The 15,909-nt window shown below is 38.3% G+C and overlaps 1 protein-coding gene across 3 annotated transcripts; it reads left to right on the forward strand.

Moving 5' to 3' along the window:
* The first annotated feature begins 430 nt into the window (after positions 1-430).
* LOC135464649 (SOSS complex subunit B1-A-like) lies at positions 431-9,185 on the forward strand. 3 transcript variants are annotated; one of them, XM_064742131.1, is made up of 7 exons: positions 431-932; positions 3,089-3,227; positions 4,844-4,915; positions 5,938-6,004; positions 6,529-6,649; positions 7,009-7,149; positions 7,953-9,185. In XM_064742131.1, exons 1-6 carry the CDS (start codon positions 848-850, stop codon positions 7,110-7,112), a joined length of 588 nt encoding a protein of 195 aa, XP_064598201.1. In that variant the 5' UTR covers positions 431-847; the 3' UTR covers positions 7,113-7,149; positions 7,953-9,185. The 3 variants fall into 3 exon arrangements, with proteins under 3 accessions (XP_064598201.1, XP_064598200.1, XP_064598199.1); XM_064742130.1 differs by having other exon boundaries at positions 7,009-7,141; XM_064742129.1 differs by having other exon boundaries at positions 7,009-9,185.
* Positions 9,186-15,909: the final 6,724 nt, after the last annotated feature.

The raw sequence follows: 15,909 nt of genomic DNA on the forward strand, positions 1-15,909 counted from the left end.
GAAGAGATTAAACATCTGAAGTTATTATTCATGTTGTAACCACCATTTAAAAATGTAATGTGAGATTTGCTTTATTTAATCCAACATTTATATATATGTATGTGTTAAAAAAACCATCTTACTTCATATTTTTGTTTATTTATAACTGAAATATCTTGCCCACATCGGCTTTCATCATTACACGTGCTCACAGTTTTCTTTGCTTCGTGCATGATTTAAATAACCTAATTGGCAATTATATTATATTAAAATGGCGTGAAAAAGAAAGAAAAGGGTAACCGCAGTGAAATTACTGACAGGGATAAAATCAAAAGTAAACAATGAAGGAACAACCCGAGCGTTCACAATGTTACAAAGTCGTTGGAGTTATCTACCCTTTGAATAGGGAGCTAACCTGTAGATGGCGCTATTCTCTGCTTTAGCACACTGACCTCGCGCAGTAGAACAGATGTTATATCGAAGTTTATCGAAATTCTACCGTTTTTCGTTCACTTACACACAAATTCGGTAGTTCTCTGATTTTAGTTGGGTCATCTCGTCAACAAGGCCAAGTTTTGAGTTAAACAAGTTAAAGATAGCGCTCTGGACATCTTCTAAAAACCATCCTCCGCGTTGTTTCGCGATCGAGAAAGAAGGATGAAAATCGGCACAAATGTGTGACCTCATTTTATGACTAGCGGGAAATACAAAAAGAAAACATTCCTAAGATTGATGAACGAGGTAGTTCATCGTCTTACATTTTCATTATCTAGCGAAATAGTGTAAAATTTAAAATGGTTCATATATGGAAGCTAACTTTATGAGAAGAAAAAATAATAACTCAGTGTGCTAGACAAAATAGAAAATTATGGGCGAACCGATTTTTACAGCAGTGAAGGAAATTCGACCAGGTCTTAAAAATATAAATGTGGTATTCATTGTTTTGGATATAGGTAAGTATAAAATATTTTGGCTAGATACATTTGTATTATATCAGGAGAAAATTGGTCAACCTTGTGACTCAAAACAACTGCATCTGTGGGTATTTTTAGCGACTCAAACCTTCATCGACTTCTAAAAGAAACTGGTTGTATTCAGTTAGGAGCTGAGTTTAGTTGGTCTAAATAGACTTTCAATTACTGAAAAATTGTTCACTTAACATCTTGAGCATGTTCTACTTTCCTACAACTAAGTGTTTGTGACTAGGTTGTATGCAGATCTGTCAGTCTACAGGTGCTTTGGCCCAGGTAAGGTATGCATATGGAGCAGGTTTAACTCTGCAGTTGAGAGATTTATGATGTGAAACAGCCTAACGTGTTTCGGCTTTACAGTAAGGAACATTACTGCTTTTCACACACACACATTTAAACATTCCTACCGTCAGACATGGTCAACTAGATATTCGTAAATATCAACTAACCTTTTCCTTAAGTTGGCGTACCCAAAAATGGCCCAAGGCAATCACACACATTTGTAAAAAAAAAAAGATATTTTCAAAGTCTACCCTACTGCAGCAGCCTACTCAGCCAAGCTAGCGATGTGGCCACCCAAAATGACATCCAAGGAAGATAACCCTAGGACTGGCCATACATCTGCCAGCATTTAGGCATGGCCAGGTTCGTTCAGTTGGCATGATGGAAGCAAGGACAGCAACTGCAACAAATATTTAGCCAGAATTTGAAATCTCATTTCCAATATTCTCCTATTTAACCTATCTACCTTCTCCATGTTTATTTTTGTCAGAATAGGGCGTCTCAAAGACACTGAGATTTATTTATTTATTTATTTGATTGGTGCTTTACGCCGAACTCGAGAATATTTCACTGATACGACTGCGGCCAGCATTATGGTGGGTGGAAACTGGGCAGAGCCCAGGGGAAACCCACAACCATCCGCAGATTGCTGGCGGACCTTCCCACGTACGACCGGAGAGGAAGCCAGCACGAACTCTACTTGAACTCACAGCGATCGCATTAGTGAGAGACTCCTGGGTCATTACACTGCGCTAGCGCGCTAACCAACTGAGCCACGGAGGCCCCGTCAAAGACACTGAGATATCCCCTGGCTAAACCTATGAACTACAATTACATAGGCTAGGAAAATGTGATTATTTTCCATGAACTGGTGAATGGCCAAGGACTCATTTTGTTTTGGCGAATCTCAGAACAGGTTAGTTAATAAGCCCAATTAGCATTTCAGGGGTTCATGCAGATAAGTTCACGCGGATATCAGAGAGACAGATGGGGCTTTCGCAAACTAATGTCGATAAAAGACCTTATTTTACGGTAGTTGCTTGATTGAATACACATCTGTTTGTTGACTCCGTGGTGCCACTGGTACCTAATGTAAAATTAGGTCTTCTAGCTGCAGTAGTTTGCAACAGCCCCCACTTTGTCTTGGCTAAGTCTGCGTGAACGGCCGAGACCCCTGAAATGCTGATTGGACTCATTACGGAGACCACTTGGTTGATGTTGATATATGCTAGGGAGCTGTTCATACACATGTGATTAACAGCGGCAAATGTTCCTTACTCTAAATCCAACACATTTAGGGATGTTTTACACCGTAACTCTCGCAATTGCGCTTCTTGAATGAGAGTTACACCAGTATTTAACTACATGAACTTCTTGTGATGCATCATTTTAAAAGGTGAACTGCATGTTTCTAGGCTGAAACTCAATGTGTGGTGATTACTGTGTTACATTTTTCTATTATTTGTTCTTGTACCTTACTTTTTTGCCAGACATGAAAAGTGGCCGTGGTTATTTCATCTGACTGTCAGCTGTGTCCCAAAACTGACATTTTTTTTACATATGCTGCTGCATGATGAGCACCGCCAGTGACTTTGCCTCAAGAAGAAGTCTTCCACTATGTTGTGCAATAACAACAGAAGCCTTTTGATTATAATTTTTGCAAAAGTTAAAAGCATTTCAGTCCACCTTTAAGCAAGTCACAAACTACAAACTTTCCCATGTGTGACGTACATGTTGCTATGACATTAATCAAGTGATGTACTTTGCTTTCATTTTGTTGACAAGAAAAAAATGAATCATTTGCTAAGTTACATGTAGCTTTATGGCTTTTCTTTTTTTTTTTTTTTCTTCTTCAGGAAAACCAACTCGTACGAAAGATGGCCATGATGTTCGCTCATGTAAAGTGGCTGACAAAACAGGGTCTATCAATATCTCCATCTGGGATGAGGCAGGGGACCTCCTCCAAACAGGGGACATTCTGAGGCTCTCCAAGGGGTTTGTGGTTTATAAATATTGCTCTTCAAGGCAGTCCTTGCCAGTGTATCCACTTTAATCTTTCTATTATGATTATTATTTGCGTTAGTGGGTTTGCCAACATCTGGGTTTACACAGAATATTAATTTTTCTGTCAGAGTGACCCAGTATCAGACCAGTGGCCCTTGCCCGATGTGGTTGTTGATTAGTTGATTGATTGCTGACAGACCAAACCAAAATGGCTGTTAAGTTTGCATCTAGATTTTAGTCCAGTCCAGCTCTCATTAATTTATATATAATTTATGTGATGGTTGTAGTGGCATGCTGAAAATTCTTTCACTTGCCCAGGTGGCCTGCGTGACTCAGTTGGTTAGCACGCTAGCCCAGCGTAATGACCCAAGAGCCTCTCACCAGTGTGGTCGTTGTGAGTTCAAGTCCAGCTTCTGGCTTCCTTTCCGGCCATAAGTAGGAAGGTGTACCAGCAATCAGCCTTAAACAGTTGATAAATTCACATAAATTCATTTGCACGAGGAGTAAGTAGTATACAAAAGAAAAAAAAAGGAGAAAGAAATAAGCCATATCTGCAAGAGCTTTTGAATCAACAGTGGCCCAACACTTTGAGTAGAAGTTCTTTGGATAGATTAAGTTCCTCCAGATGTACATCAAATTACTATCATACTTGTTTAAGGGGAACGATATGTAGTGCAACATAAATCATTGGGGGCCTCCATGGCTCAGTCAGTTAGTGCGCTAGTGCAGCGTAACGACCCAGGAGCCTCTCACCAATGCGGTTGCTGTGAGTTCAAGTCCAGCTCATTCCTGCTGGCTTTCTCTCCGGGAGTATTTTGGAAGGTCCTACAGCTACCTGCAGATGGTTGTGGGTTTCCCCCGGGCTGTGCCGGTTTCCTTCCACTATAATGCGGGCTGCCGTCTTATAAGCGAAATGTTCTTGAGTACGGCATAAAACACCCATCAAATAAATAAATAAATAAACATAAATCATCAGATATAAGAAACTACATGTAACAGTCATGAGATGATATTTGCCAAAACAAAGCACAGATATGCAAATTAGCTCAGTCTTGGTTGGAGATGTGCAGTATCAGGCCATCATTTAAAGATAATTTGTTGGGTTTAGCTCAGTCCTAATAGAAAAATATGGTTTGGTTGGTAGGGAATTCTTCTTTTATTCTGGGTAATAAAAATATAAGGATTTTGTGTAAAACCCAATACGGTTGCTGTGAGTTGAAGACCAGCTTATGCTGGCTTCCTCTGCGGCTGTACGTGGGAAGGTCTGCCAGCAACCTGCGGATGGTCATGGGTTTCCCCGGGCTCTGCCTGGTTTCCACCCACCATAATGCTGGCCGCTGTCGTATAAGTGAAATATTCTTGAGTACGGCGTGAAACACCAATCAAAAAAAAATAATAAATCCCAATACAAAATTTGCTGTACAGGTAAGGCCCTTTAAGAGGGTTGGTGAAGTTACCCCCAACAAAGATATATTTAATATGGCCTCACTATAGGGCTCTTCAGACCAGGGAGGATGTAAATTAACCAAGGAAACGAAGGAACTAGGTATGTGTTCCTAAGAAGACCATTCAAATGTAAAATTTAAACCCTCCTTTTCTTTTCTCAGGTATGCATCTCTATGGAAAGGTAGCCTGACTTTGTATACGGGCAAGGTCGGTGAGATTCACAAGATTGGAGAGTAAGTTATGCTGAATCATGTTTGTGATCATTCTGTAATAATGTAGGGACCTCCCTGACTTTGTTGTCTAATAGGTTCTTCCAGGAGACCACTGTACCTTGACTGATAAGATTATCTGTTTGAGTCCAGCTCCAGCGACATTAAAAGAAATGAAAATATATAAAAGATCACAAAAGAAAAAGTGATACTTTTTAAACTTCATGCAGTATACTTAATTGGTGTATATTTTAGCAGAGGTTTTCTTTTTGTTTTCTTCAATAGCAGCTAAAGGCAAGGAGATTTTCAATGCACTTGGTGAGGTGCTATGGCTTGCTCATGCACCTCTACTTACAAATCTGATGGTTGCCATATTCGTGAAATATTCCTGGGTGTAATAAGATCTGAGACTGGTTGGCCATGCTCTCAGCTTAAATTCCACTTTAAAGGGATGCAGAATTGATTCTGATTGGCTGGTGCTAGAGATAGGCATGTCCAGGTTATGGCTTAGTGTAAGCTGAATTTTAGGTTCTGTAATTCTTCAACCTTTTGGCATGTTTTCAAGGTGTTTATTCCAGCATATTCTAGGGGTATTATTCTGTGTAAACGGATAAAATCACACCTTTTGTGATGCCCAGAAATTTGCCAACCCAACCAAGTTCCCAAACTCAAATTACAAATGTGCATAAAATTGCAATTAAAGTGGCTCTTTCATATGCATAAAGGTTGAGGAATTAGATTATGGTAGATTTATTCAAGTGTGACCACAGATGCATGGTTTAACCATGAAAGCCCTATCTCCACTGTCAGCCAATCAGTGTCGATTCTGTATCCCTTTAACCACTCTGAATTGTTACATTCACATGATTTGTTCATGTTAGGTTTCTATTACTAATGCTTTTGGGACAAAACCCAAATTTCATCACAAATACACCTGTAATATCTGTAATGAAACCCTGATGGAATAGATAAATAAAAAAGGTTTACACGTTTTTATTTCACTTTTCAATGTATCATTGTCTGTTAACACATATTCTTACTTTCAGGTTTTGTTTACCATTCTCGGAAAACCCAAACATGAGTGAACCAAACCCTGAATTCATGGCCAAAGCAGTAAGAAACTCTCAAAACTGTGAAAATCTTGTTTTACGAAGATTTGAATGAATGAATGATTATGGTTTAACGCCACATCAGCAATGAAGATTTGAGGCTGTAAGCTTAAATCAGCGTGACGCTGAATCAAGTTATGCAGGTGGCAAAGGATGATAGTATTCTCTTGGTTCTGCCCAGTTTCCACTTCTCCAAAATTTTACCGCCGTTGTTTAAATTAAATTTTAATAAAAATGATTTATACAAATAATTTTAATTGATTAAATATACACCTAATAGATTTTAAAATTTCATCTGTTTTGAACAATTTGAAATAGGGAATTCATTTTATTGTTGACAGTTGTTGTACCCTTAACTGATGAATATTTCTCTTAAAGTACATGACAGAGGTTCTACAGTCATGCAGCACTGTAATTTTATTTTTCTTTGTTAATCATTTTGGCCATTTTCAGAATATGACAATTGAGTTAAAGAGCTATCTACGTGATAAATTGAAACTAATTAATTCTGTGTTGCTATGATTACAGCAAGAACAACCAGGCCAGAGGAAATCCCCGACAGAAACTGACCAATCACAGGGCTCCAACCATTCAACCAATCATCGGCAACCTGGTCAAATTCCTCCTAACGGTCAAAACATGATGCAGGGTAACTGTTTTTCTTTATAGCAACACAAATATAAAGATTTTTATTGGTTAAGGCATTTCAAGAAGGAAATTAGGAATCTTGTAAAATTTAAAAATTGGTTTAAAAAAGTATGGCAGCTGAAAATGGTGTTAAAATTTTGGTCGTTTGTCAAGAATTTGTATTGTGAACTGCAAGTTTTCCCAACATTTCACCTTCAGTGAATCCGTAAAACACTAATAACATACATATCAAGAAAGAAAGAAACTGCTGTTAAAGATTCGAAGAAACGAACACCTTTTTAACAATTGAAAAGTATGCACCAATAAACTATAAAAGTAAACGATAAAATATTGGAATGTTTTTACATATTCTTTCATCAGGTAATGGGCCTCCGGGAAATTCAAGGATGGGTAGGCACCCTGGACATGGAGCGAGGAGCGGGCCACCAGGAGGCGCTAATGGGCGAGGACGTGGACGTAGATAGCAGAGGATTAGGACATAGCATTTTCAGGGGTACAGAAGTAATTGTCTGCAGTTAAGAAAATATCAATACCCACAAGAACTAACCAGCTGTGGCAGAGCGCACTAAAGTGTGCTGCTATAGTTGAGGTGATCATGTGGTAGGGTCACTTTTGGTAAAATCAGATGGTTATGTTATTGAACATACCTGCATGCACTGTAAGGCCTCGATGTAGTGTGTTGCCTGCCCAGTTGTCATGACCCATGCAAACTCAATTGATCGAGGGTACCTGGTTGGGTCAGTCTGCTAAACTGTCGTTTTCACATAAGCATTCTAAAGTACAACCAGTCCTTCTTCCTTCAGCAGGCCTACGTTGAGATCTCATCATGGGGATATATATGGCCCATTAATTTTGTTTCTGTTGTACTTCTTTCAAAAGTCTGTTGGTAAGGTCACAATCACGTGCAAGCATAATGTAAGACAATCAGCTGTGTTGTTGTTGTTGTCAAACTGGTAGACACAGCCATCTTGTGACTACTTTGTGTAAATCACATTCACTGATATGTTTTTCATGATTCATTGCACCTGCAATTGTAAGGCTCTGCTTTGAAGCCAGGATTGTGAATATTTGATTGGCGACTATCAAAAATGCTGCCCAAGTTTGGTGGTTAATATTCCTGCGGCAGTAGTCTGTAACTGCATGTGAAAGTTGTCTTACCCTAATTATTATATTTTAAAGGACAGATATTGGTGGTCTGAAAGCACAAAAATTACCCTTCTCTCAGGTTTTGGGGAAAAGAAAAGATACGTAAAATGTTGTTCATCACTGTGTGAGAAAAGAGAAACTGTGTATTTCTGTTACAGGTTAAATTCATACTGGCTATAAATAGAACTAGGGGAATTTCGGTAGCCGCGTCTATAGGAGTCCTCACAGGAGTGTGAGGGGACCAGGCAGAGAGATATCACAGGCAGGAGTACAGCTTTCCTTGGGTTGGCTGCAGTTTTGCGTCCGGTGGTTTGTGATGTACATGTGCGTGGCTCAGAGATGCAGCTTGCAGGGGACACTGAATATTTCCTCCATGGATAAATTGACTGCTGAAGTATAAGCAGGCATGGGAATTTTCCTCCTGTTGCCAGAGTGCTTAGACTAAGTCGTCACTCTTCACCCAGAACCTGAGAAAATTCTCAGATTCAGCCTATTGGAAACCATCAACTTAGACCAATATGGATTTCATTGTGCCTGATTTCTTTTGGATGAATGAATTTAGGTTTACGCAATCAATGTTGTGACAGAAACCTGTAGTTTATAGTACCCAGTAAGTTTTACAGTACAAGACCGACTACTACAGAAGCAGTGAGTTTTCTTTAGCTTTTCTCATAAGTCGTATCCTCTGTGCAATAATTGGGTGGTATTACCTAGGCTTTACGCCGTACCAATTCGGAGGGGATAAAAATCACCATATTTGTCGAAAAATGTGGATTAGCCTGACAAGCTTTCATGTTGAAGACATATTTCGATGATGGGAAAATCTGGAAAAACTGTAAAAATCACAAAAACTGGGAGATCAGACAAAAGAGAAAGGTGGATCTTCAGTTTTAGTTTTATTACATTTTTGGATTAAGCTCACCCATAAAAAAAAACAAAATAAAATTGATGTCACCTTTTTTCCGAAAAGAAAAGTGAAAGTGGCCAGTGTGATCCACTTGTGCTCATTATTTAAAGGCAAATGTATTGTGCTTGTTATTCAATGCTATTATGTAGGTGTTTTTGTAGATCTCTACACACCTAGATTTACTAAAAGTTTTCCTCAATTTAGCAGCTTTGACTTATAATTACATCTTCAGGAATGGCAAGTTTTCTTTTTTTATTGCCACAGTGCAAAGTGATGAAATTGCCTTCATTTTCAAACATGTCGAAAAGCCTCCAAACCCTCTGTTTCCATTGCCCCGTGAGATCCAGTTTTAATCCCTTATATTTTGCATAGTGGGAATGAATTGATTTAGCCAATAAATAATTAGCCTTAGGCCAAAATTAACAAATTAAGAGGATGTTGTTACGTTCAGGTTGCTTTCTTTCTTTGTTGTTCACCCACCTCTCAGATGTTCCAAGTCCAGCTCATGCTGGCTTCCTGTCCTCTCTGGCTGTAAGTGGGAAGGTCTGGCCGCAACCTGTGGATGGTTGTGGATTTCCTCCCACCATAATGCTGGCCACCATCACATAAGTGAAATACTCTTGAGTACAGCGTAAAACACCGATGAAATGAGTAAATAAAAAAAATCTCAAACGTTTATTGCGAAAAGCAGATTTTTCAACGAATTGACATGTATGTACATGTATAACCTCTGTCACATGCCCAAAACAGGGGCCTCCGTGGCTCAGTTTGTTAGTGCTCTAGCACAGCGCAATGACTCGCGAGTATCTCACCAATGCAGTCGCTGTGGGTTCGTCCAGTTCATGCTGGCTCTCTCTCCAGCCATAAGTGGGAAGGTCCGCCAGTAACCCATGGATGGTCGTTGGTTTTCCCCGGGCTATGCCCGATTTCCTCGCACCATAATACAGGTCGCCGTCGTATGTGGTATATTATTGAGTATGGCGTAAAACACCAATCAAATAAATAATAAATAAATATGCCCAAAACAGGAATCTAATCTCCCTGAATTTAACTTGTGCTAGCATGTTGTCATGTGGGGATCATTGTCCTATTATATAATCAATAATTTAAGTCAAGTGTTTAAGTGATTTTCTTGCTTTCCATCAATAAAATTTTTCTTCAAAGATGCCCATATCGGACAATAGTATCCTGAAAACATGCGAAAAACCAATGATGTGTCGTCAGACTTTAGAAAGTTTCCATGTAATTAAAGGTACAAGGGATTACATGACGATGACACACTGTGTCAGTTTAATACGTGCAGGGTATATGCTGTGGAAATGGAACTCTGTCAAGCATGAGCTTGCGATAATAAAAAAAATAAACATTCAGTTTGTTTCATTTGTCAAGGTCATTTGGAATATAAAAATGTGAGTCATGTGGAAGTCATGAACTTTCAAAGAAGTATATTACATAATTACACCTCGTAAAGATTTATCGTTGGATTGGATAATATCACGCCAAGTGGGGTTCAGCAGGTTGTGATGTTGCACGCTGTGACATGAAAGAAACATGCAATGTAGCATGCAAAACCTGCTAGGTCACATTTAGTTTTGGTCGCTTCTTAGGTTGTCTCCCCTTTTTGTTGTATTACTTCACATCTGTCATCTGCTTTGACAGTGGCTGTTTTGACAGTTCCTACTTCCCTACCCTAACCCATTTACATATGGAAACATAAATAAAGTTTTGAGTGATGGGTTATGTGGCATAATAAAACAGATACTGCATGTTTCAGAGTGGAACATCAGAACATCACCTGTCTCGAGGAAATCACAAGGTTTCACTCTGAAACCTGCAATAATTGTATAATGTGTTAATCAGTCGGGTCATTGATCTTCGCATGTGGAGGAGGGCTTTTTAAAAATTCATCAGGTGGACCCCTAAGAATGCAGGTTCATCAGGAGCCCCCATAAGTATGCTGGTTCATCTGGAACACCCTTATGTATGTTGGTTCATTTGTGAGACCCCTAAGTATGATGGTTCATTTGGGAGACCCCTAAGTATGATGGTTCATTTGGGAGACCCCTAAGTATGATGGTTCATTTGGGAGACCCCTAAGTATGATGGTTCATTTGGGAGACCCCTAAGTATGATGGTTCATTTGTGCGACCCCTAAGTACGATGGTTCATTTGTGCGACCCCTAAGTATGATGGTTCATTTGGGAGACCCCTAAGTATGATGGTTCCTTTTGGGGATCCCCAGGTAAGGGAGCTAATTTGGGGGTCCCTATGCTGGCTCATTTAGGGGATTCCATATGATGAAAGACAAAAACAAAGACCAACAAGTAAACATTATCAATGATGTTTTATTGTTTCAACTCTAAAACACAATGTGCTACATAGTTTTACATTGTGTAACATGACAGTATTGTGATATAGCTGCATATCACTAGCACAATGGGGATCAATATAGGTGGATGGATGTGACTGGCTATATAGTAAAACAGCGCTTGTTTCCCATCCAAAAACAACATTAAAACTGCTGTTGTTGGAAATTTCTAAACAGCTGTACATCATGAAAAACAAAGCTTTTTCTGGAAAACCGGTATGTTGGTCTAGGCAGAAGTGACATCTATTTTTATGTCACAAAGCAAATACATTAGCATAATCAACTACAGTGTAGTTAATAACTTTTTAAGAATTCAAATCAAAAACATGTTTTGATACCAGTTGTTGTATGCAAACTACTTCCAAGCAGAACAATGTATGACTATGGCATAAAACACCTTTACAAAAAAACATATCATCAGTTTGTACAAAAGGTAAATATGTAATATGAGAAAATTTGATTGAATTGATGTAGATTTGACAAAAAAAATTGATTCTGAAGGAAAATATTATTGGACATCATCCTTTCATCAAATTTCAGGCCTATACCAGCCAGCTAACATCACAACGTACCGGTAATTATTTTGAGGTGGAAAAAAAAAACGAAAATATATGGAATTGGACAATTCTTTTTTTCCACATCACTATTAAAACCCTTGACATTTTTAGTCACTAAATATATTTCATATTAAGAAACATTTAACAAGGATATGTCGTATGTGTGCATGTTTTCAAACAAAGTAAAGGATAATTCCTAACCAAATATATGGCTTTACTGCATGTTATTCTCAACACTGTCCACACATCTATAATTCAAGGTACTGAACCTGCAATAATATTGCATAGATTGTTAAAATCCTGCAAGAATGAATACAATCAGAATTCTGCTTTAAGAATCATCATTGTCTCAAAACATGAAATATCAAGCTCAGTAGAGAGTTTCTATTTTCACTTACTTGTCTCATAATGTATTCACTTAATTGTCTCTTAAAGTATTTATTAATTTGTCTCGTAACATATTAACTGGTCTAATGAAATGTCGCATCCTGTGCAAATGAATAGAATAAACTTCAACAAAGCCTTGACTTTCCTGCATATGGATACACCCCTTTTGCCTACACATCCACTGTATAATATACTTGATAAAGCATTCCATATCAAATCACCATGGATAAAATCCTTGACAATTTATACATATTCCTTACAAGCATGGATAAAATCATGCATAAAATCATGGATAAAATCATGGATAAAATCCAGGTAAAGCATCTGTATCACCCCAGCATGGATAAAATCACTGATAGAGTATATCCACATCAAACCACTGTGGATATAATGTGAGAAAATCATGTATCCATATCAATCCACTGTGGATATAATCTGTGACAAATTATCCATATCATGTCAGCATGGATAAATGATATGGATAATTTGTTCACGTAAAGTATCCATGCCAAACCAACATGGATACAATGTTTGACAATCAAGTATCCATATCAAAGCAATGTGGGTAAAATCCTTGACCAAATATCCACACAATAACAACATGGATGACATTTCTGAAGTAGTATCGATGCCAAAAAACTTGGGACAAAACCCTTAACAGGTACCTGTAGTGTGCGATTCTCAACCAATCTGTAAATCATGCAAAGAATAAAGGTAGCTTTGTCAAAAGTCAAAATGTATAATGTCAAATATGAGTAGAACCTTAAAACAGATAAACAGTACAGATTGAAGCTGAATTAAAACATTTGATTTACCCTAGCTAAAATCTCCCAGCTGAAGATGAATGCAGGACTGAAATGGCTAGGCTAAACTTCTGTTCTTATTTTAAATGTTTCTTCTTTAGAGTGTGAAAAACAGTTTCACAAATCATGCAGAAAAAAATGCCTTCAAGTGATTGCGCTACAATTCACCCATAACACACCTTGCCAATGAGCCAGGAACTGAAGTTGCATCTGTAGATAAATTTCATCTTTAAAGAGAAATTTGAAAATTGCCACGTGAGGATTTCAAAGAACGCAAATTCCAAGCAATTTTCCTACTTTAATGCAGGCAGCTTTTCTGAGTATCATTAAAAGTTTACAGAAAAAAGTTGAGATACATAATTTTGTAAAAAAATCATAAATTTTGGTATATAGCAACAACAAAGAAAATGGGTACAATATAAGTTCTGTTGTAAACTGGTTCACATGCATGCAAATGAAACGAGCAAAATGTAATAAATTGAAATTTTATGATTTCTGAAACGACGATTGTAACCTTTAGTCTGTATCACACTTAAGACTGATTTGTTCCCGCGTCTGCAAACAAACAAAAAAAAAAAAGTCCCCTGATACAAGTGAAACAAATAGTGAGCACAGGATTCTAACACTATATAATATGAACAATTTTAATGCATTTAAGCATTTTTAAAAAAAAAAATGGACTGCAGTTTTCAATAAATTCATTTCGTAAACTATTTGTTTTCAGGGCTGGAGGTCGTTTACAGGTTGACATGGCTTTTAATTCATACAGGCTTATGTACAAAGCTTGCGCAATGCCTTCTAATATCACTGCAACATCTGGACTGAGCTATTGTGCAATTTATCCCTGGTATCAACTTAACCTAACATTTGGTGAAAATCTGAAACACACAAGACTTGGTTAAGCTATGTGACGCTTTCTGAAACATTTAACTGAGAAAAGATCAACATCAAAATACCAACAAAACATGTGTTCTATGACAGAATCGACATATAATTTTACTGAACCAAATTAGATGATGTGTAATAATATCAAGAATGCTATTATCACATCTTTGTTGGTTGGCAAACTGCAAATAACGGCCATGAAAAATCAGTAACACATAGTGTACCTATTAATTCCCATGTCATCTGAGCAGTCTGAAAGCTACGAGGCAATATGAATTTACACATATCATAAATTTTTAATTGAAAACAAAATACTGAACATTAAGAATTCCGATTGTCAAGTCGATTCAGAATTAATATAGTGAAATTTTCAAATGTCGGCTAAACTCCTCGAGTTATTTAGTTGTGTACTTAAAACAAATGTATCAAGACTATTAAGCAATGGTATAAAGATTTTAGCACAAATTTCAAATGTGCCAAACTTTTTTCAGGGCCTGTGTTTTAACATTCTTTCGCTTATCATTTATGGGATGGACTTGAACAGTGGCACAAAAATTAAGTGAAAATAGCATGGGCCAAACAACAAAACACACTATCCAGTCTACGACTACCTGCGCTGCACATTTTGTACAAAGGACCTCCATCTTAAACACATGTGTCTAACATTTTGCATAGTTTATGGTTGGCATGGTGATGATCACATGATGGTGTATGGACAAGATGATTGGTTAGTAACATTACTGTATTTGTGATGAAAGAGCAGTAACGACTGGTGGGAAGGCAGGCTTATGGTGATCGCCATGGCAATGAATCAGGCCATGGCTTTATTCAACAATAAAATCTTCATTATGCAAACAATATTCTTAATATTGAACAAGACAAATCCAGTTTTTGTTTCACTTACATATACATCTATGGGCAAACTGAACCTGAAAGTACTGTACACGTGATTATTTTGCCTAAAAGTTCCATTTAAAAACAGATAAAAGCACACAAAAATGACAATTTAAAAAATAACAAAAAAAAAAAACATGGCTGCCTAAAACATGACATCTATGTACACTAAAACTTATCCTTATTCATACATCGCTATTAAAATTTCATCATCCATAAATCGCCCCGCAAAAATAATAAAAATCAAACAGCCTAATCGTATTCACCAATTGCTAATCAGAGCCAATGGTTAACACAGCATATTGTTCATTAATCATGGCAACTGTTTGTTTATTAACTTTCCAATTACCCCTCTCACTGTCACTGTCTGGACACCACATGATGATCACTGATAAAACTCGACACTAACAAGAACACCACTGTGGACACCTCGTTTCAAATGTCTTTCAGGTGAACATATTTAAATCTCCTTTTCATTGTATCACATACGTGTACTGAAACATACATGTGCATCTTCGGTCTTCGGACCACTTTTAAATCAGTAACTTTGAAGTGAATGACTTCAAATCTCTAAAATTATGAGGCCAAATCTGAGATGGTGTAGCCAAACATGGCTCAGTACTGGTGTAACCAAGAAAGGCTCAGCACTGATGTACCAAGCAAGGCCCAGCACTGGTGTAACCAAGTAAGGCTCAGCACTGGTGTAACCACGCAAGGCCGAGCGCTGGTGTAACCAAGTAAGGCTCAGTACTGGTGTAACCAAGCAAGGCTCAGTACTGGTGTAACCAAGCAAGGCCCAGCACTGTGTAACCAAGCAAGGTCCAGCACTGGTGTAACCAAGTAAGGCTCAGCACTGGTGTAACCACGCAAGGCCCAGCGCTGGTGTAACCAAGTAAGGCTCAGCACTGGTGTAACCACGCAAGGCTCAGTACTGGTGTAACCAAGCAAGGCCCAGCACTGTGTAACCAAGCAAGGTCCAGCACTGGTGTAACCAAGTAAGGCTCAGCACTGGTGTAACCACGCAAGGCCCAGCGCTGGTGTAACCAAGTAAGGCTCAGCACTGGTGTAACCACGCAAGGCCCAGCACTGGTGTAACCAAGTAAGGCTCAGTACTGGTGTAACCAAGCAAGGCTCAGTACTGGTGTAACCAAGCAAGGCCCAGCACTGGTGTAACTACGCAAGGCCCAGCACTGGTGTAACCAAGTAAGGCTCAGTACTGGTGTAACCAAGTAAAGCTCAGCACTGGTGTAACCAAGTAAGGCTCAGTACTGGTGTAACCAAGTAAAGCTCAGCACTGGTGTAACCAAGCAAGGC

This window comes from Liolophura sinensis, chromosome 4 (assembly GCF_032854445.1).
Source record: "Liolophura sinensis isolate JHLJ2023 chromosome 4, CUHK_Ljap_v2, whole genome shotgun sequence".
Taxonomy (NCBI): Eukaryota; Metazoa; Mollusca; class Polyplacophora; order Chitonida; family Chitonidae; genus Liolophura; species Liolophura sinensis.

Coding starts and splice junctions, on each gene's coding strand:
- LOC135464649 (XM_064742129.1), top strand. CDS start 848: ATGGGCGAACCGATTTTTACAGCAGTGAAGGAAATTCGACCAGGTCTT. Junction 3,228..4,843: donor ATTCTGAGGCTCTCCAAGGG/GTTTGTGGTTTA, acceptor TTCTTTTCTCAG/GTATGCATCTCTATGGAAAG. Junction 6,005..6,528: donor CTGAATTCATGGCCAAAGCA/GTAAGAAACTCT, acceptor CTATGATTACAG/CAAGAACAACCAGGCCAGAG.